Source organism: Falco punctatus (genome assembly GCF_963210335.1).
Source record: "Falco punctatus genome assembly, chromosome: 2".
NCBI classification, from domain to species: Eukaryota; Metazoa; Chordata; class Aves; order Falconiformes; family Falconidae; genus Falco; species Falco punctatus.
In genome coordinates, this window is record NC_137581.1 from 11741609 (window position 1) to 11762207 (window position 20599).

At 40.3% G+C, this 20599-nt stretch overlaps 1 protein-coding gene across 1 annotated transcript in view; it reads left to right on the forward strand.

The window, feature by feature from the left end:
- The window catches only part of MTNR1B (melatonin receptor 1B), a 38866-nt gene extending 30690 nt beyond the window's left edge, over positions 1–8176 (forward strand). The window contains exon 2 of the mRNA XM_080376593.1: positions 1171–8176. Coding sequence (XP_080232719.1) covers positions 1171–2039 — 869 coding nt within the window. The 3' untranslated portion in view covers positions 2040–8176. The remainder of the gene's footprint in view (positions 1–1170) is intronic.
- Positions 8177–20599: the final 12423 nt, after the last annotated feature.

Sequence of the window (20599 nt, forward strand, 5' to 3'; positions counted from 1 at the left end):
AATGATGATGATCCACAACGTTATTTCTATACTTCAAACTAAACGGAGAACTGCTTTCCTAGGTGACAGCCAGAAAGCTCAGCATTTGTAGAACTGAGCATCTAACTGCTCTTTTCAAAACATAATTATGTTCTGCAAGCAATTTTAAAAGCCGCTTGGGTCTTTTGCACTTCTGTTCATGCTGTGAAGGACTTTAAAGCAAAAAAGTGAGTATGCAAACCAGAATTGTGTTTTATGCTATCTAAATGCCAAGAATCTAAATTTAGTACCTCTATTTTCTGCTTCCTGGAAGTTCCTAGAGTATGATTACACGTTTCATTTTTCAGAAATATTGTTTAATATCTCAACATTTTATTAACGTATCCTTAGATAAAATGTTCAGAAATTTCAAACTAATGAAAAGAACACTGTTTAAAGAGAGGCAAAAAGTCTCAACCATATCACTAGAATTTCTTTAAATGTCGTCAACAGAAAAGGATCTAAAGGCTCCTTCCATGAATTTGAATACTTTCTCTTGCATTGATGATTTTTTCCTTTGTATAATTAAGTATGCTTTTCCACAGAGGGTGATGAAAGCAATTCACTCTTAGTCAATCCAATGGTAAAATAACTGCAGTATGGGTAGGCCATTCATGCAGAAAATATCTATACTACAGACTATTGTGTAGCAATTTAGAATATACATACAACAACCTCCCTATAGATCTGGTCTTTGTATATCATTCCCACTGACACCTGTCAAACCTGTTAATATCCCTGTGATAGGTTAGAATGGCATAATGGCCTGCCTACCTGGCACAGTTTAGATATTTTTTTTTCTTTTTCACCTTATTCAATCCAGCTGGGGAGTTAGCTACACTGAGATAACTCAACCTGTGCTTACATAATGGCTCGCTGATGGTTACGTTTATTAAAGATTAGAACAGAAAGGAGGGTATAATTCTGTCACCGACAGATCTGAAACATCGTGTTGCCGCAGCTATTTCCATGGCTAAGCTGAACTGTAAAATCATTTCCCATACAGACCTATTGGTCCTATGTACCTGCCACTTGCTGACATCATTAATAATGTAGCATTGCAGATATCAAAAATAATATATTATATTTCATTCTTGTTCACAGCTATGCTTGCTTTCAGACTTATGTCTATGTATGTTTCTTTCTCCCCAGGTAATGCATTTGTGGTGAGCCTAGCTTTGGCTGATCTGGTGGTGGCCTTGTATCCATACCCACTGGTGCTCTTAGCTATTTTCCGCAATGGATGGACGTTGGGTGAAATGCACTGTAAAGTGAGTGGCTTTGTGATGGGACTAAGTGTAATAGGTTCTATTTTCAACATCACTGCAATCGCGATAAACCGATATTGCTATATATGTCATAGTTTTGCCTATGACAAAGTGTACAGCTGTTGGAACACGATGCTGTACGTCTCCTTAGTCTGGGTATTAACAGTAATTGCAACAGTGCCAAATTTTTTTGTTGGCTCTTTAAAGTATGATCCACGCATCTATTCATGCACATTTGTTCAGACTGCAAGCTCCTACTATACGATAGCTGTTGTGGTAATTCACTTCATCGTCCCTATCACAATTGTGAGCTTCTGCTACCTTCGAATTTGGGTTTTAGTAATTCAAGTTAGAAGACGAGTCAAATCAGAAACAAAACCAAGACTGAAGCCAAGTGACTTTAGAAACTTTCTTACCATGTTTGTAGTTTTTGTGATTTTTGCCTTTTGCTGGGCACCTCTAAACTTCATTGGACTGGCTGTAGCCATTGATCCTATGGAAATGGCACCAAAAGTTCCTGAATGGTTGTTTATTGTAAGTTACTTCATGGCCTATTTCAACAGCTGCCTTAATGCAATAATATATGGACTCCTTAACCAGAATTTTCGGAATGAATACAAACGAATATTAATGTCACTTTGGATGCCAAGGCTTTTCTTCCAGGACACATCCAAAGGAGGAACTGATGGTCAGAAGAGCAAACCTTCTCCTGCTTTAAACAACAATGACCAGATGAAAACTGATACTTTGTAAATGTGTAATAGTCACGCAACAGTTTGTCATCGAGAAACCCGAGAATATAGTTGTAATGTTCTGGTCATTCTTCCTTACTTTTGGGGGCTTGCCATTTTGATGGCATTTTGTGACTGGAATACCATCTCCTTGATAAAGCACATTGCTCTCAATTAATGATTTATACAAGGTATCAATTGGAAATGTATTTTAGAAATAAAGCAGCAGGTGAGTGCAAGCATAATAGTTCTGAGAGCTGAATTCTGCTCCCAGAGATATGAGTGAGGCATTTTTTTAATTCAGTGGGAGTTTTGTATTACTCAGAATCACAGAACGGTTGGGGTTGGAAGGGACCTCTGAAGATCATCTTGGCCAGCCCCCTACTAAAGCAGGGTCACCCAGAGCAGGCTGCACAGGATCACGTCCAGGTGGGCTCTGAATGTCTCCAGAGAAGGAGACCCCACAGCATCTCTGGGCAGCCTGTGCCAGGGCTCTGTCACCCTCAAGCTAACAAAGTTCTTCCTCATATTCACATGGAACTTGTTGTGTTTCAGTGTGTGCCTGTTGCCCCTTGTCCTGTCGCTGGGCACCACTGAAAAGAGCCTGGCCCTGTCCTCCTGACACTCGCCCTTAAGGTATTTGCAGACATTGATGAGATCCCCTCTCAGTCTTCTCCTGGCTGAACAGCCCCAGCTCTCCCAGCCTTCCCTCATCAGGGAGATGCTCCATCCCCCATCATCTCTGTAGCCTCCGCTGGCCCCTCCCCAGTAGCTCCCAGTCTCTGTGGAACTGGGGAGCCCAGCACTGGGCCCAGCACTCCAGGTGCTGCCCCACCAGGGCAGAGCAGATGGAGGACCCCCTCCCTCGACCTGCTGGCCACCACGCTCCTCCTGGTGCCCCCCAGGGTCCCACTGGCCCCTTGGCCACAGGGCACACCGCTGGCCCACGGGCACCTTGCTGCCCACCAGCACTGCCGGGCCCTTCCCCGCAGAGCTGCCCCCCAGCAGGTCACCCCCAGCCCCTGCTGGTGCCTGGGGCTGTCCCTCCCCAGGGGCAGGACCTTGCTCTGGCCTTTGCTGAAGGTCACTCGGTCCCTCTCCGCCAGCTCTCCGGCCTGCCCAGGCCTCGCTGGATGGCAGTGCTGGTAAATCAGTCACTCCTCCCAGTTTTGTATTGTGTTCTTTATACAAGATCAGGATGCATTTTCTAGAAGACGTAGTGAAGGTACTTGTCTATGGGCACAGAAGCTCATCAAGGTTGAGGAGTGATGGTTTCCCCTCCTATAACTGAACAAAGAGGGTGAAGTATACACACTGTTTTCTACACACAAGCCAAACATCACATTTCTGTGTATGTACTGGTGGCAGTAGTAGTATTTTTCAATCAGACTTGTAAATTGGAGAGAAGAACACTTGTGTAAAAGCAAACATTAACATTAAGAGCCTTTCCTCACAGTTTTTTCAAACTTATGTACACTGAGATTTGGAATACAGTCTATTCTGTTCATGTTTTGTGGTCAATGTTACGGTAGTTGATATAATACAAATGGTTGATTTCTTACAAATTTACTTTACACAATATTCTTTTTTTAGATATGATTAAATTTTCATTGTGTTCCATTTATTTACCTAAATACACACATCCAGTGTCGTTTGATGCACTTCAGCACATCTTACATATCTGCAACAGGCTGGAAATTATGGCATATGACTTGTGATCATCTCGAGTGGCTACTGGACACAGGGCAGTATATCCTAGATCATCTCAAATGATGCTAAGACCAAAATAAGAAACTCTTTTGTCTATAATGGTAGCTGAGATACTTGATTCACATGTCTACATCTAATCATGAACAAAATCCACTGTTAGTGCCTAACCTGAGCTTCAAGGTTCCCTATAGTGACAATATGTTTCCTTCCATCTATGATGATAAACACACATCCAAGGATTAGGTGAATTGCTTTGTGGAGGTGCTGGTCTCCTTTCATTGATTTTAGAAGGAACTTTGATTGCTAGTTCAAATATCTCACTTTGGATAGCTAGATGGGGTTTTATCTTGACTAATTTGGGATGTTACCAATGTAGGTGTTTGCACAGGATTTATTTTATAAATTCCCATTGTAGTCCATGGAGTTCTAGGAAATTATTAATTTTATCTTGAAACAGGCACCTGTCCTCGTTGGTCAGGGGAACTGATCAACAGAACTCACTATGTCTTCGTTGACTGTAATGGAGATCAGGCAGATCATGTAGTCACATCTCAGGCAAAGACAGGTGATCTCAGCCACATAATTCGTGTACCTACAGTTCATATTTGCACAGTTTATAAAACAAAAGCATGGGTTTCCATATTTTTTTTTTTCAAACTCAGCTCAAATTCAAACTGGATTTCTTCTTTTTGAGGTAACAGATTGTAACAGTGACCATACAGATCAGATTACCATCTGGGTTATACATCACAGCATCATAGTTTTTTACACAATGTGGTTTGTATTATCTCTAAATCAGATTAGGTATCTGTGTGTAAACACACAGCCAATGAAGTTATTTGAACATAAGACTTGAAATGAACATTACTTTCAGTAGTGCTGCTCAGGGGAGAGGAGACAGACCACTGGTAAATCCATGGCAGATATTCAGATAGGAAAAGGAGGAATTCAGGTTGCTATTACAATCCAGTTTGGGTTTCCTGACTGGGGTATTATGAAAAATATTTCTGTAGTAATTGTAATTTATACAGCTGATATGCTGCTCCTGAAGCCATAAAGACATACTAAACATCATCCTTATGTTTCTACACTGATAGAAAAGCATCCAAGAACCACAAAATGTTAAATGTTTATTTCCTTGCCTAAAGTCTATGTGAAGTACAGCAAAGCACTGTGACAGTACAGTGCAAAGTACTGCAATAGGTGATGTGGTTATAACATGGTTTGAAAGTGTGGGCAGGAAGAACATACCAGTTCTGTACAGATTCATTCATCTTTGAGGATATTATTATTTCTGTTATATAGAAGTATTCATATCAGACATAGACACTTTGAGAAAAAGGAGGATGAAAGTCATGTAGACCCTGTGTTCTGCACAAGGTGACTAGTGAAGGCGAAACTAGGGCCTCAGGGACAAAGTCTGTTTCCAGAAAATTTGGAGTGTTTTCAAGCATTTACTGTTATCTTGATTAAAAAGTGTTGTATTTTCTATTTATTAAAAAAAAAAAAAAAAGTATTCTAGGATTGTTCTTACAATGGAACTCTAATTAGAAAAAACTTATCTTCACACAGATGGGGGAAGACCACTTGTAAATTCTGTTTCAGTAAAGAGGGAAGTGGAGGTGTAGTAAAGTCTCAATGAGACTGACGTGATGCATTAGCCTTATCCTGCCTCTCCATGCAAGTGAAAATTTCACTCTCAAAGAAGAATTAAAACTAAAGATTTAATCCTATTACTGTTGGCTTCAGTGAGATCAGGTTTTCACACCAAATTATTGACTGAATAGAATAATTCTGCCTGGCTTATTCTCAGGAGCAGAAATGCACTTCTGTCTCTCTGCTTCTTCCTTTACGAACACATCTAGACAAAAATGATTACTTATATTTCCTAATTGTATTTTTAAAGAACTGCACAAGTCTGGGAATGTGCTACTGAATAAAGATCTATGGAAGATTGTATATATTTCTTAATATGTATATAATACAGTTTTGGTCATCTGAACAATATCTTGCATTTAAAGGCATTTACAGATTTAATGAAAAATGTGGAAGACAATTTATTTTCTGTCATCTATTGATATGTTGGTATTTTAACTGTATCTTGCACACTAGTCTATAATAATGAATCACTATTTTGTCTCAAGTTACAATGAGCATGCAAAGAGACCACTATGGATGTCTGTTGTAGAACACATAACTGATTCCTGTTCATCATCTTGTTAGTGACACCTCCAGCTGTAGTGAGACACAAAATGACAAAACCCATTTTTTAAATCTGTATTTTAAGAAGTATTTTTGTGGCATGAATTTGCTCTGGGATAAGAACCATATGAAATGCATTGCCAGAAAATGGATACTCTGAATCTAACAGCTGGAGTTGGAGGTTGAAACCACAAAGAACATGACCCACTGGACCTGATCACAGAGGTAGGACTGTGACATTCACTAACTGTAAACTCTCGTGTTCAGCTTTGAGAGCTTTAGTCCTTGGGGATACCTGGGAACGTCCTATGGAATTTTGTTGGTGTCCACTCATAGAAAAAATGAATGTCATGTCATTGTGCAGGCAAAATTCAAAATAGTTCAATGGCTGCTGAATGAAGCCTCAAAATTGCTGTATAAAGAATCATTATTTGGGAGAACAAAGGGGAGCTGGCCACAGTAACAGCATTTTAAAAACTGTATTCTATGTCTGAAATACATACCAACTAATATTAGTGTTCTGTTCCCCTTTACCTACAGTCATGTGATAAAATCAACTAAATGCATGCCAACTGATATTATAGGCAATGATTAGTGATGTCTGTTGATGTCAGCTATGTTTTCTTGGTTTTTAATGACAAACTAATGAACAGTGAGATTTGGTCCTTAGAAAGTAAAAAAGAAAAAAAAAAAGCAAGCCTGTGAAAACAGGTCATGTGATAATACTTTTAAATTATGCCACAAAGGAACCGCATGGCAAATTACCCGTTTGCATGTATTTAGTCTAAATGTAACCATTTAACCCTGGAAAATATATCCAAAAGGCTTTGCAAAATTCAAAAAAATAAAACGATATAGTGCTGTTCCAAGGCAAAAGATACTTTACTGTAGAAACGTGCACTTTGCAATTCCTGACTTTCCGAAGTCCCTGTAAGACACTGAAGACACACACAGAATAATATGAGAACACAATGTGGAAGACTGCACAATGATGAATTGCAATGCTTTTTATTTTCTCCACGAAGTGCAGCTTGCCTTATTATTGTGAACACAAAAGTGCAGGAATATGCCAGGCCCAGGAAGCACTCTGGAAATCCTGCTGCTCTCCAGGATGGTTTATGGGACGATAAGACCACAACTATTGCTAACAGAAATGTGATTCTGCTAGCAGATAGTCACTGTCCCCTCCTCATCCTCTGCTGACAGCAAATTTTCAGGGCTCTCTTTTTTGACTTTTCACTGCACTTGTACCTCTTTCGCACGCTGCTCCCTTTTTCATGTCAGGAGCATCTTGATCCAGCCCCGTTGCCCCAGCCTTAAGGATAGCAGTTTTCCTTTGGGGCTGAAAAGCTTTAAGCAGTCTCTACAACTGACAAAAAAGCTTTTCCAGGAAGAACAACCTCTCTCACAGCCTCTTGCTTTCAATGTCAGCACTTCTTTTTTTGAACAGTTCTTACCAAAAAGGAAAAAAAAAACCCACATCACAACCATTTTTAAGAGACTTTAAAATAAAGACTACCTCTGACTTGAAATGTTCACATCTGTGTGGTAATCAGGATAAAAGTAGCTGGAAATTCTCCCTAGAAATCTCAAGAATACTGTCAGAATCCTAGAATCATCATTTAGGTTAGGAGGAACCTCCAGAAGTCAAATTGTCCAATTCCCTGCTCAAAACAGATCAAGTTGTTTAGGTCCATGTTCAGCCAACTTTGAACACCTCCAAGGATGGGCACTACACAACCTTTCTGGATGCCCTACACCAGTATTTGATCACCCTTATGGTGGATTTTTTTCCCTAATACCTATTTGGAATCTCCCATGTTGCAACTTGCTTCCATTGCCTCCCATCCTGTCACCATGTACCCTCAAGAAGACTCTAGCTCTATCATCCTCTGAACAGCTAGCTGTAGACAGCAGTATGGTCTGCCCTTCAGCTTCTCTCCTCCAAGCTGAACAAATCCGGCTTTCTCAGCCTTTCCTCATATGGCCTGTGCTCCAGGTCCTTGATCAGCTTGGTGGCCTCTGCTGAACTTACTCCAGTATATCGATACCTATTTTGCACTGGGGAGCCCAAAATGGGACACAGTACTACAGATGTCGTCTTAGAAGCACTGAATGAAGTGGAAGGATTACTTCCCTTGACCTGCTGGTGACCTTTTTCCTAATGTAGCCCTCTGCTGCAAGCACACACTGCTGGCTCATGGCCAACTTCTTGTCCACAAGGACACCAATGTCCCTTTCCGCAGACCTGCTAAGGATGCATTCTGTCCCATCATCTGGTTTGTTACTGAAGACTTTAAGCAGCATTGGTGCCATTATTGACTCCTGAATGACCCCATTAATTACTGACCATGAGCTGGACTTTGCACTACTGATCACAACTCTTCAGGTCCACTAGTTGAGCCAATTCCACACCCACATTTTTTTCCGTTTATACAGCCATTACACTACAGATTCAGTGATAAGGAGGCTATGGGAGATTGTGTCAAAGGCTTGTTAAAATTAAGGTGTACAGCACCCACTGCCCTCCCTCGGCCACAGCACCCGTCACTTCATCATTGAAAGCAGTGAGGATGAACAGGTGTCATTTCCACTTGGTAAATCTGTGCTGGCTGCTCTCAGTCTCCTTCTTGTCTTTCATGACATTTAGAAATGAATTCTGAGTGGATTTGTCCCACCACCTTCCTAGTGACTGAGGTGAGACTGAGCAGCCTGGAGTCCCCTGAATCTATCTTTTTGCCCGTCTTAAAGATGACACAACATTTGCCTTTTTCCAGTTATAAGGAGCCTCCCCAGTTGCAATGACATTTAAAAAATGATGCAGTGTGGCATCACAAAGTCATTCAGAAGCTCCCTTAACACCCTTAGATGCATCCCATCTGGTCCAGTGGACTCGTGTATGCCCAAGAGGCTTAAGTGATCCCTAACTCTTTCTTCTGCTACTCTGAGTACTGGTTTACTCCCACACATCCTGCTAGAAGGCTCAGGGACTTTGGATGCCTGTGGACAAACCTTCCCAGTGAAAACCGAGACAAACCCCACATTGAGTACCTCAGTCTTTTCCTTGTGGCATCTCACTTGGTCTCTTTCCCCACTAACAAATGATCCCCCCATGGTCCTTACCCTTCCTTTTCATACCAATGTATTTATAGAGACCTTCCTCGTCGTCCTTCACCTTGGTCGCTCCAGTACTTTATGTACCTTGTGAAGGAGATGACTGCACAGATTCAATTCCAGTCTCTGTGCTCCAGAGTCTGAAGAAGCCTTCCCTTTTCCATCCCATTTGCAGCAGCCCGACATTGTGACTGGGAGAAGTAGTTGCTGTTTTGTATGGCTTCCTATAGGGAGGTGGTCAGCTGGTGCAGACTAATCTTGATGATCCAAACTGAACGCATAGCCCAGTAGGAGAGAGACTCTATTGGCAAGCCATCTAACATCCCCTGACAATTACATTTTGATCAAATGCCAGAGCATGTTGAGAAGTAAATCTTTTTGTGAAGAAGTCAATCAATCAAAAAGAAAAATCAGGCTTTGGGACTTTTTCCTCTTATACATCAGTAGCAATCTAGGGAATTCTAAAAGATATTTTTGAGATTGCAAATGTTATTACCGTATTCTTCACTTTTCATTTCTCTCAAGCAGAACTTCACTGAAAGTCCATTTCATTAGACTAGTTCAAGCAGGTTTGTGTCTCTTAACATTAAAATGTCCTTGCCAAAAGTTGCTTTTAGACAGAGTAACTGCTGCAAACCTTTTTCTTTATAATTCACCTTGTTTAAAAGTCAATGAATCAGAAATACTGACATGAAGTATATGTAATATATATATAATTTTCAAAATATAAACTAGATTTTCCATGTTTTAATGTATTCACCAATCCCACATGCCTTAGCTTATACATATAATAATCCATAAAGCCAAGACCTAGCGATCCCAACGCTTTTCATATAGTAAGCTCTAATTCAGTCTTTAATCAACTGCAGCCTTTTTTTCATGCTTTAATTGCTGTGTCATTGGAAATCACTCCAAATTTTGTGTTCATAGGGCTAGATTCCTGCAAGGGCTAATTAGTCTTAATCCAGCACTTTACACAATAGCACAGCAGAAAACAGGAATTTCAAGCAACTTTACATCATTAAACACAGTGCATCAGAAGAATTTTTTCCCTTTGTCCTGAAGTAGCACTAATTTTAAACTGGATATCACTGTAACACCATGAAAGCCTGTTCTGCTGGTAAACTTCAAGCAGAAATTTAGTATTTTAGAGTATTTCATATGATTCACAGATATGAACTACCAAAAAGCTACTACAGTGACTGATCTGGATACTCTTGGGCCATTAGTTACAGTGTTGAGCTTTCAGCTGGTAATACAAAAAGTGAATGCTCTAATAGCCCTTTCTGGCCTATATCACAAATTGATATGGCATTCAAGTCATCTGTACTAAAGCAATTCTGCATACAGATTTTTTTTCCAGATTTGTTCATGTGGTAGATAACAATTTAAAAAACCAAACACACCAAACAACAAAACCAACGTGACAGTGTCTCATATATAGAGACCATCTTTCAAATACATTACATGCAAGGAACTAGGCAGCCTCAAGTACCATTTCCATGGGGGAAAAGTACATGGATCCTGGAGTTTTATGTTCCATCTCATTATCCAGCTATTTTTCAAAAAGATACACTTGCTTATCGAACAACTTATGCCATCACCTTAGCTTTTCTTATGCAAAATATAGTATGGGTTGAACTGAAATCTATGAATCCAAAATGGTATTATTCAAAACAATTTCATGTGATACTGATGCATTTAGTTCTGTGTCCCCACCGCTCCACCCCAGAGGACCAGGGCTTTGTTACAAGAAGGTTTTCATCCCATGCCCTTTTCTGCCTGACAGATTCTCCCTCATGTGCTCATTTTCTTGGAGCTAGGAAGGGATTTTACAGTAAATTTGGATGTGGGTCTCTCAGCTAAGTATAACAAAAAATCATATCAGAAGCAGTGAGGTCTTCTTCATAGTTTATTAAGGAATGGCATTTGAAGTTGCAGAAATCACCAAGGAACATGAATGCAAATTGTGATCTGTTCTGTGTGTCTTTCGTCCAGTATGCAGCAAACAGGACAATACGCAAGAGGCAAGGAAATTTTGTTGTTGTTCTTCTTCTTAAATAATACAACTTTGTTACTCAGATTCCTTCCAGAAAGGGTGCCTCTAATGAAAAGAGTGAGTAAATGTCGCATAATTTTTATTCATGGCATACGAATAAAAATCATAAAAGGCATCTTCCACAGCCATAAAATTCAGTCCAGGGTATGGGAACCTTCTAGATGTCACACACCATGCACATGCGACTACTGAATACTCTCCAGAGCAGGAGGAATCCCTGTCACCATAAACAAGTCCTATGTGGCTTCCTGAAGATGAAACCCAGGTAAGCAGATTTTCAGCCTTTGCTTTTTTTTCATTGATCTCTACAGATCTGCTGACATACAAATCATATAGCCTTGGAGACAAAAGATCTGAGTAAAAGGTCAAATTATACTGGCTGTGAGGATGAATTTGTTATGAGCTGCTATGAGATAAATGGTCAAATGAACAACGTATTTCTGATCCTCAGAGTAATGACTCTAGCTCTGGAAACAGCCTCTGTTCCCATCACAATTACAAATATAGGCACTTTGCAGTCTCTGATGAACTCCTCACACCCTCCTCTGGGACACAGGCAGATGTCTACAAAACCAGGTTGTTCAGAAAATGGTTAAGTAGGTTCAGGATTCTTCAATGACTATGTCAGCAATAGTCACTGTCCTGCTTTACTGCTGCCACTAACATTTGTATCACCAGCCTGGGTGCTAAAGAAAACACCTAACTGTCACAAGAGTAGTGATAAACCCACAAGTGTTAGAAACAATCCGACTAAAAATTAGAGTATTTTTTTTCTTCTTCCCCCCCCCCCCCCCCCCCGATGGTATTTCTTATAAGTAGTTTGAATGGGATACCTTAAACTTTAATGACACAAAGCTAAAACATGCAGTATTTTTCTTGGCTTAATGGAAAATTCACAGTATAGAGTGTTGGTCTTTTGTCTTACAAGTGCTAATATTCCCAGCTTGGACAAGGCCTCCTCATGACAGAGGTAAGGGCAAGAAGGAGCACTTCTGCCTGCTTTCTCTTCTGGCTCCCTAGATATGCTGCACCGAGGTCCTGGGCTCTGCTCCCACCCAGACCCTAGGGGCACTCCATAACCTCAGCATTTACGGGGCGTGCCGAAACCGCTGAAGAGAGGACGGTGGCTCCATGACATGTGGTTCCTTGTTCCACGTGAACCAAAGGAACTCGAATCTTTCTGAGGAGCTGCGTTTCCCCACCAGCCCTGTACTGCCCATACATGTGGGTGATGGAAGACGCAGTATGCAGAGCTGCTGTGAGAGTTTGGTATGGTGGCAGTGTATACTAATAGATACTATTAAATATCTAATATATACCTAGCTAATAAATACCAGCTACAGATATATGGGGACATGTAATAATGTACATAAACATACATCCCTAGAGTTGTTATGCCATAAGAGACTCAGCACAAGCAGGATGGGATTAAGCTTTTATTTATCCACTTGCATAACCACCGTGAGTCTTTAGGAGGGATGCAATTAAAAAATCAAGACATACTAGCTGTGTTGGAAGGTCTGATCTTAGATTTTCAATTTGTCCCATAAAGTGGGAAAATCTTACTTGACATTTCCCACTTCTGTAAAACAAATGATATTTCACCTTATTTTATCTCTCAACAAAAGCACGTGGAAAGAATCAGGTTAGTTTTTCTCTGGAAACACAAAGACACCGAAGTACATTTGGACTCATGAAGGTAATAGCCAATAAGTTTCTTTTATTCTTCCCCCAAACAGCACTGCTTCTTTATATTTATTTTTTAAAAAAATCATAGGTATTAACAATATGTACCTCAAGTTTTATAGGGCTTTTTGTTTTAAGAAATTCATTATTTCTTTAGGAGTTCTGTATTATGAGAAGTGTGTGTGCTTTTGGAGGGTAAGCATAATCTTCTCTCATTAGGCCATAAGTAGTTAACACATTATTTGTTTCCATGTGGCTGACGGCTCACTTGTCTGTTGCATTTAAGCAGTTTCCTCATAGTATAAATTGGATAAATTGTAACACACGGCATTTAAAAATGAAGAGAAATTATTTTTTAAAATCTCTTCAAACACTTGGCAAGCAGGTTTTTTATCGCTTCATACTTAATATATGGCTTTTTATATTATTTTTTTTTTTTTTGCTTTTAGACATGCTGATAGACCTCTTCATCTGCAGTGTGAAGCATCAGCAAAAGAAGCAGCAGGCACCCAAGTGATCTTTAGGAAAGCAGGATAAAACATTGTTCGTAACATTCATATTTCTTCTCTGCTATATGAGATCTGACAGCAATAAGCGCTGAATCATTTCTTATGGTTCTTCAGAGACATTAGCTGCTGGAAGGATAATGGCTTTCTTCATACAGAGACAAATGCTTCAGATTTGACTGAGGATCCTCTGGTCACCCAAGCATTAAATAAGTTTATTTTAAAAGAATAAGTAAACTAAGCCTAACAGACCTTTTCCAGATGCCCTTATTCCAGCTAACTATTGTATAGCTTACCAGACAGCCCCTGTAATTCTTCATCATAGCCCTTTTCATTTATATTTACTGGATTGGCATAGGCTGCAGGATTTACCTGATGAGTTTCAGAAGCCCATGATTCTTTCTTTGAAGATGCAAGTGCCCTTTGTAAAAAAATTCACATTGTCAGCTTTGCGCTTCAGCAGCAGTCTATTATTTTAACACTTCATTTAATTGTTGATGTGTTATCTTCTAAACTTCAAACTTCTAAACTGCTGCATGATTTCCAGACTTCATGATGAAGGCTTTCATGTTCAATGACATTTCCTCTAGATTATACAGAAAGGAGTCTCCATAGTTGCATAGAGAAAAGAGGAAGACAGGTTTTTAGCAGAAGAAAATGTACCTACAGTCACAGCTGAGTTGGTAACTGATTAGCTACATTGAAATAGAGGCCAGTCATTTTCAGATTGCATAGCATTTATGAAAAGCACTGGGAAAAGGCCATTTAAATCCCCCATGCAGCCACAAAACAAGCTAGAAGCCTCATCCCATGCTGTGTAAGTAGCAGCAATCTATTGGTAAGATTGATGTATTTATGTAAGACACATATTTACAGTTTCTAGACCCACTTAGGTCCAAACTGTCAATGGTAATAGTGACGCTGCCTTTTGGTGTAGGAGGGAGTTCCCACACTACAGATTTCCTTTTTTACTAGGGTAGCAGTAATCGTACATGGCTACTATACAGCATCTGTTCTGCCACAAGTGTATGTTCTAAGTATATAAAAGGCAAGTAAAACCATCCTGGGATTTCATGCCATGGTAAAATGGGAAGTAGGTCTCTTGATCAGATTAAAAGCAAGTAAAAATTTTCAGGAGCCTAAAGACAACACGAAAAAGAATCAGCTTCCAATTCTGTCCATTATTTACTATTTCCTTCCATCAGTGCATCCATAAAACTTCAACTGTTTTCCTGGAGCAGAAAGAAACAGCAGGAGATGTATAGGATATCTAGCTATACTCTGCATTTCTCCCTGTATTCAGGGATCAGCTACAAGGGCACGATGGTTATGCTTACTACACATACTTCATCCAAAAGACTGGATTCTGGAGCATCCACAAGCATGACTTAGTTCTAGATTTGCCTGATTCCTGTGCATAAGGCTGTCATGTCAGTATCTTTTTGCTACTACTGCATTGTCACATTTCAGGCATAAACTGAGGGTATTTCACAGGCTAAATGGTATAACAGTTTCATGAAGGTAGCTGGGTTTCCTTTCAGGTTAACATACTATTTACTATGATCAGGAAAGAGAGCTGAATCCATAATTACCAAAACACCTACTTAGTCGCTCATTGATTTCTTTGTTTCTGCCAGACATGGGCACAGTTTGCTATAGGTCATGCTCTCCTCCCCTTTGCAATTAATGCCATAAAAATCCTTTCTAGAGGAGGACTGCACTCACACCATCTGGGAGAGAAATGCTCTCTACAAGCCCCTGTGAAGCCTACAGTGTGATTCCCAAGCGCTCAGCATTTAAGCCAACTTGTTCCAATACCACAAGACTTGGAAATCGCCCCTTGTACGACACAGCCTCTGGCACCACACGCAGTCACTTGGAGGTACATCAGCAGACAACAGTTAGGGTGACTATTCAAAGCCATACTCCTGGTATTTTTCAGCCACTTAAGTGCTGATGGAGAAGTCCAACTGAAATGAGACCACATATAACTTGACTTGCTTTTCAACCCAGTTTCATAGCATAGGTCCTTTTCCAGCTACAAGGCCCAAAGCAAAATTATTACTCTCTATGGAAAGGGTAAGGTTTCAGTCTTAAGACATCTCAGTCTAGAGGGTTTTAGGTAGATATCTGCATGTGATCTGGGTGTCCAAGGTCTTATTACACAGATGAATCTGTATACCAGTTCAGCTCACCCTACAGTAGATAACCAATATATCATCCAGTTGCCTAAAAATAGGTATGTAATGCTGTTTCAAATATGCTGAGATACCTGAGGCTATATTGTAAGGCATGTATGACAAAGGACCTTGTGGGAAATGTGTAAATTTCTGGAGAAACCCTAGGACATTTCAGATCATTTAAAATGCCTTTGCATAAGTTGATCAATTGGACTCCTCACGTCTAGACAGCCAGAATTTGCTTGCAGTACTCTTTCGGTTTCATGAGTGGATCTTTCATAGTTGTGAGCTTAGACACTTGGCTCATATATAAAATTTTTTGTTTTGATGTCTTAATTTAGAAATGAACCCTATTGCTAGTGACTTCAGCTGATGTCAGATCTGATCCCACCGAAGTGTCAGCACCATACTCAGCCCTGAAAACAAGAAGGTAAGCAACAGCAAATCTGATGGGCAAGAAGAACTGATGGACAAGCAGCAAGACCCCTCTAAGAGTTGTTTCCTTTAATCAAAACCAGCAACAAACCCTAAGCAAAAACTCATCAGAGAGGTGATTTTTGCACAAAGTAATAGGGACATATCACCATTACAAGCAGAATTACAGAGCCCTCTGGAAGGTAGTCATTATAAGCAGAACTACAGAGCCCTCTGAAAGACAATTACATGTTTTCTGACATACTGTGCAGTTGTAATTGAGGTCTGCTGGGGCAAAAAGACATTGAGCAATTATTATTTACTCACTAATTCAGAAAGGTCCTCTTTATTTACAGCCATTTGGGTTTATTAACTAACTACATAGAATATTTATAGTATCCGCAGTCTGTTCACTATTCGTTTGGAAACAAACACGGCACATCCACAGTAGGTAAGTTAAAACCCTGTATTATGTCATCAGGATGGAGGCAAGAGCCTTTTACACAGTATTTAGAGACACTCTCCCACAGATCTGAATCATACTGTGTGCAGAGATGTGGGCAGCTTTCCCTGTTGCCTCTCCCTGACTGACTCAGAGGAGTTGCTCGCCCCCAGAACAAGGAGGATTTTCTGCAGGGAATCTAGCAAGGAAGCAAGCTAAATCAGGTAGGCAGTTGAGACACGAAGATCAATGGAAATGTTTAGGATTTTAAAGCTTTGCAACATTAATAATGAAAGGCTGGCTTTCATTAATTAGCAACATTAATGTAGCTTTGCGACATCAATAATGAAAGACTGACATCAAAGAGCACCTCAGATTTACACTGTTGTAGTGGGCTGTGGAGATTTGGGAAGCGATGGGTAATGCTATAGGCCATGGACCAGCTAGTTTTGAGCATGGTGCCTACATTCCTCAAAACTAAGGAACTGTCTGACATGGTGTTTTCAACTTTCTCCATATTCCTAGATCACCGCTTTCCTTGGAGAAAGCAGTTCAGATAATTAATGGTTTGTCAACTTCATTTCACACAAACTCCTTTAATACAAACACCTGGGAGTACAGCAACCACATTTAATAAGGGAATTACTCAAAGTGATTAAATTAATTAATTGAAATTAATTTAAAATAATAATTATGTTGCATGTAATTTAAAGCATGTCAGTGGGTTTTCTGTCTTTTTCTTAAAAAAGAACCTCAAACCTCTGAAACGTTTTCCAACAAAATCATGGACCCCTACAAAACCGGTTAAGCTAACTGAGAACTGGCTTGCTTTTGTGGACCATTTAGAAGCCTGTAGCCTCCAGTGATGCTGAGACCTCAGGCTGAAAAATCACATCCAAAAGAAAGAGTTCCCAAGACTGAGAAACACAACACAGGCTAAAAGCTTAATAAATTCCACTCAGGTGTCAGCGGTGGGTAGAGCTGATCTGTGGAGGTCCTTACACATAATTCAGTAAGATGTCAGCTTTCTAAGGAAGAAAAAATAATAGTTCCCAAAATAACCAAGGGAAATACCTCCACTCTTACCAAGAAGGGAACTATCTTAATGTTGAGCATGAGGGTTTTACTGCTCATGTTCTCCCTTTACCTTTTAGGCTAGATTAAATCCCCAAAACCACTCAGTCCTGACTTTTCAGTAATTTATAACTCAAAGTTAATTTGGAACTTTGCTGTGCATTCAATAGTAGGCTCTTTTCCCCAAAGGTCTATATACATTAACTGTATGCAAAATACAGAAAGATTAGTGTCACACATGCTAGTTTTGGCTGTGGCTGACTGACGGAAAATTTTATGCCGTTAGCCTGTGCCCAACAGCTGGTCACATCTTCACATCCATTGGTATAACTGTCCATGTAATCGCTTCCTAGCAGAATTAATTCAGTACAATTAGGACTACAAGAGATCTACTTTAAACTGTTTAAGAGAAGGTAGATCTTGTTTAATTAATCAGATTAGACAGCAGTTCCACAAGCACTTACACTGGCAGATCAAAGGTTCAGAGTTAGCATTGGTAGCTCGATGAAGAATGATGCAAGTTCTACAAAGCTCTGGAGACATCTGACCTCAGGTGGCAGACAACATGGACAAATCTTTGCATACGGATAATTAATGTGGTATGAAATCGCTCAGGACAATCTACTTTTAGTCTCCTTCTTTAGGAGTAAGATCTTGAAGGAGAATTGGAGTTTGGAATCACAGCAGGAAGAACTGGCATCTTTCTAAGGTGCCTTACAGGCAGTCTGGAGTGTTTGGGCATGGTGGAAACCTGCCTTCCAACCCAGGACCTCTGCCTGGGGGTAGGAAGTGCAGAAGCAGAGGAACGTAAAAATATTATTACATACTGTTGAAATATATTCAGAGTTTCCAAATGGACTGGCTTGGATTCAGCCTCGAGTAAAAGCATGAGTTGAACTTCTGTTTTGTTGTTTTGTTTCAAGGATTTGAAGAATAGAAAGAAAAAAAAATTAATGCAAGAGAAACCCAGCTTAGAGTGCAGCCCACAGCTCTGATGATAGCATTTATTCTTCTCAGGAATTTTTCTGCTGTCTACTTAGAAAAGCTAGGAGGGAGCAGTATATTTCTGCAAACCCTTGTTCTTCTGAGATACCTAACCAAGAACCAGCTCTGCTAGTAAGCAGGAGGTTGTATGTATTTTCTGACAGAGTAAAGCTAAATCTTTCAACACTAAGTCTAATAGTAACAGTTTCAAGAGACAAGAGTCCAGCTATAAGCTCAGGACTGAAAAGCTGATGTTACTGTATCAGGCTGATGACCGAACTTGTGCACTTACAGCTCAGCCTGCCTACCTAAATGTCACCACAGAGGAAGAGTTCCTGCTATTTAACTGTCTGTGGTTTAAGATTAGTGATTGCTGTATAAGTGCTTGGCAACAAAGATTACATGCACAGAGGGGTTCTTGGGAACGGTCTTGCTAAATCATTGTCTCATTGATAACTCTCAAATCAGAGCAATGCTGAAAAAGTGGTAAAAACCAGCAGAGCTTCCTAGTACATAATTTGTTAGAAAGAGATATGAAACTGATAAACTCTGAGGAACAACTGGCCACACCATCCCTTACACTCTGCAGGGAGCTAAGTTCCACCTAGCTGAAGCCATTACGCTCAGTCCACACCAACAAAAGCCGCTTGTAATTTCTATATAGGGTCTGACAGAAAATCAGGTCAAAGGAAGGATTGGGGCTGGAAGTAAATTGGATTCAGGCTGAGGAGATTGCTGGTGCTTGCTGTTTCAGGGCATTAGTGGGGTAAGCAAACCTGGCCTGGCCTTCTGCTTCATAGGACAGGGACACAGCAGAACGGGAACTGGAGAAGTGTCGATTGTTCAAGTTTCAGGCTTTGTGTGACACTTCACGCATTGCTTCTGATGTGCAGAATAATGACCAGAAACATGTTGCTGTTCCTGGAAGAGCAATGATGAGGAACATACTGACAAAACCAGGAGGCAATGAGGCAAATTAAGATTACCTCCAGCAACAGAGCTCAGATGTTGGTGTTCACTTGACCAGCCGATGCTGAAGGTAGATCAGAGAAGAGGAGTAAGGAAGAAGGAATTACAGTGGTGGCCCCATGGATTTATCACGACGTTAAGAAGGACCCAGAAAATTCTCAGCTCACCTTTGCTTCATGCCTGGGTGGCTAACTGGAGCAGAAATGTGCTCTACTGGCTTTCACTTCTGTGTCCTCGTCACTGCTGGTCATGTGTTGGTGCAGCTGTTTCCAGCTGCTCCTGAATCTGTTAAGGGTTAGGCTTTACAAGCTGAGCTCCATCCTTTCAATGTGTATGCAGCTCTTTGTCAAACAAAATATGTGCCCAAAGCCACTGATGGGCATAATGAACTAAAGCATCTATATGGTGACACAGACAGGCATGCGTTTAGATTTCCAACCTGTGATGATGTTCTTCACCAGCCAAAATGATGGTTTATGAAACTATTTGTTTGAATGCAATTTTACATAGTTTAAATGGATCTTACAAATAATTCTTACTTTTTCTCACCTCTTTTTGAAGGAGATGATTCTCCCCCAGTACTCCACTCTTATGAGACCTCACTTGGAGTACTGCGTCCAGCTCTGGGGTCCTCAGCACAAGAAAAAAACAGGTCCTGTTAGAGTGGGTATGGAGATTTTCAGTTTTGCAGAGATTCAAAATTAAGCATGTCCCATCCCGTGAGTAACTTCTGGCATTGTCATTCCCATCTCAGAAGCCTTTATAGTGCCAGACTGTGGGCATCACCCTGTTGGATGGTTATCAACCCCTCAGCCAAACTTAGTATACCTTGCTCTACTTTTTACTATTTGGCTAAAGCAAAATGAAAATAAAAGCTTGTCTTTATAACTAAACTGTGGATAAGGAATCATTAATCTCTTCAGTTCTCTTCTCTGTGGAAAACATAGCTATAACCACCTAGAACAATAGAATAACATCACGTCATCACATTCTAAAGCACTCCAAATCTCCTTTTGTCTTTTACTTCACACAGGATCCAAATAAAACTTTCTCCAGACCAAGCTGCTTGCTAGGTCTTCCCAAGAGGATACCCCATCTCTCAAAAAAATTATTGTGTACTTTTTATGGGTTTTAGCTTATCAGAGGTCTTAAGCATCGGCATATCCAAAGGGGCCTTTTTAGGTCATTTATGCAAAGGGATGCAATTAAATATTAGGATATGCACTAAAAAACATGCTGTCA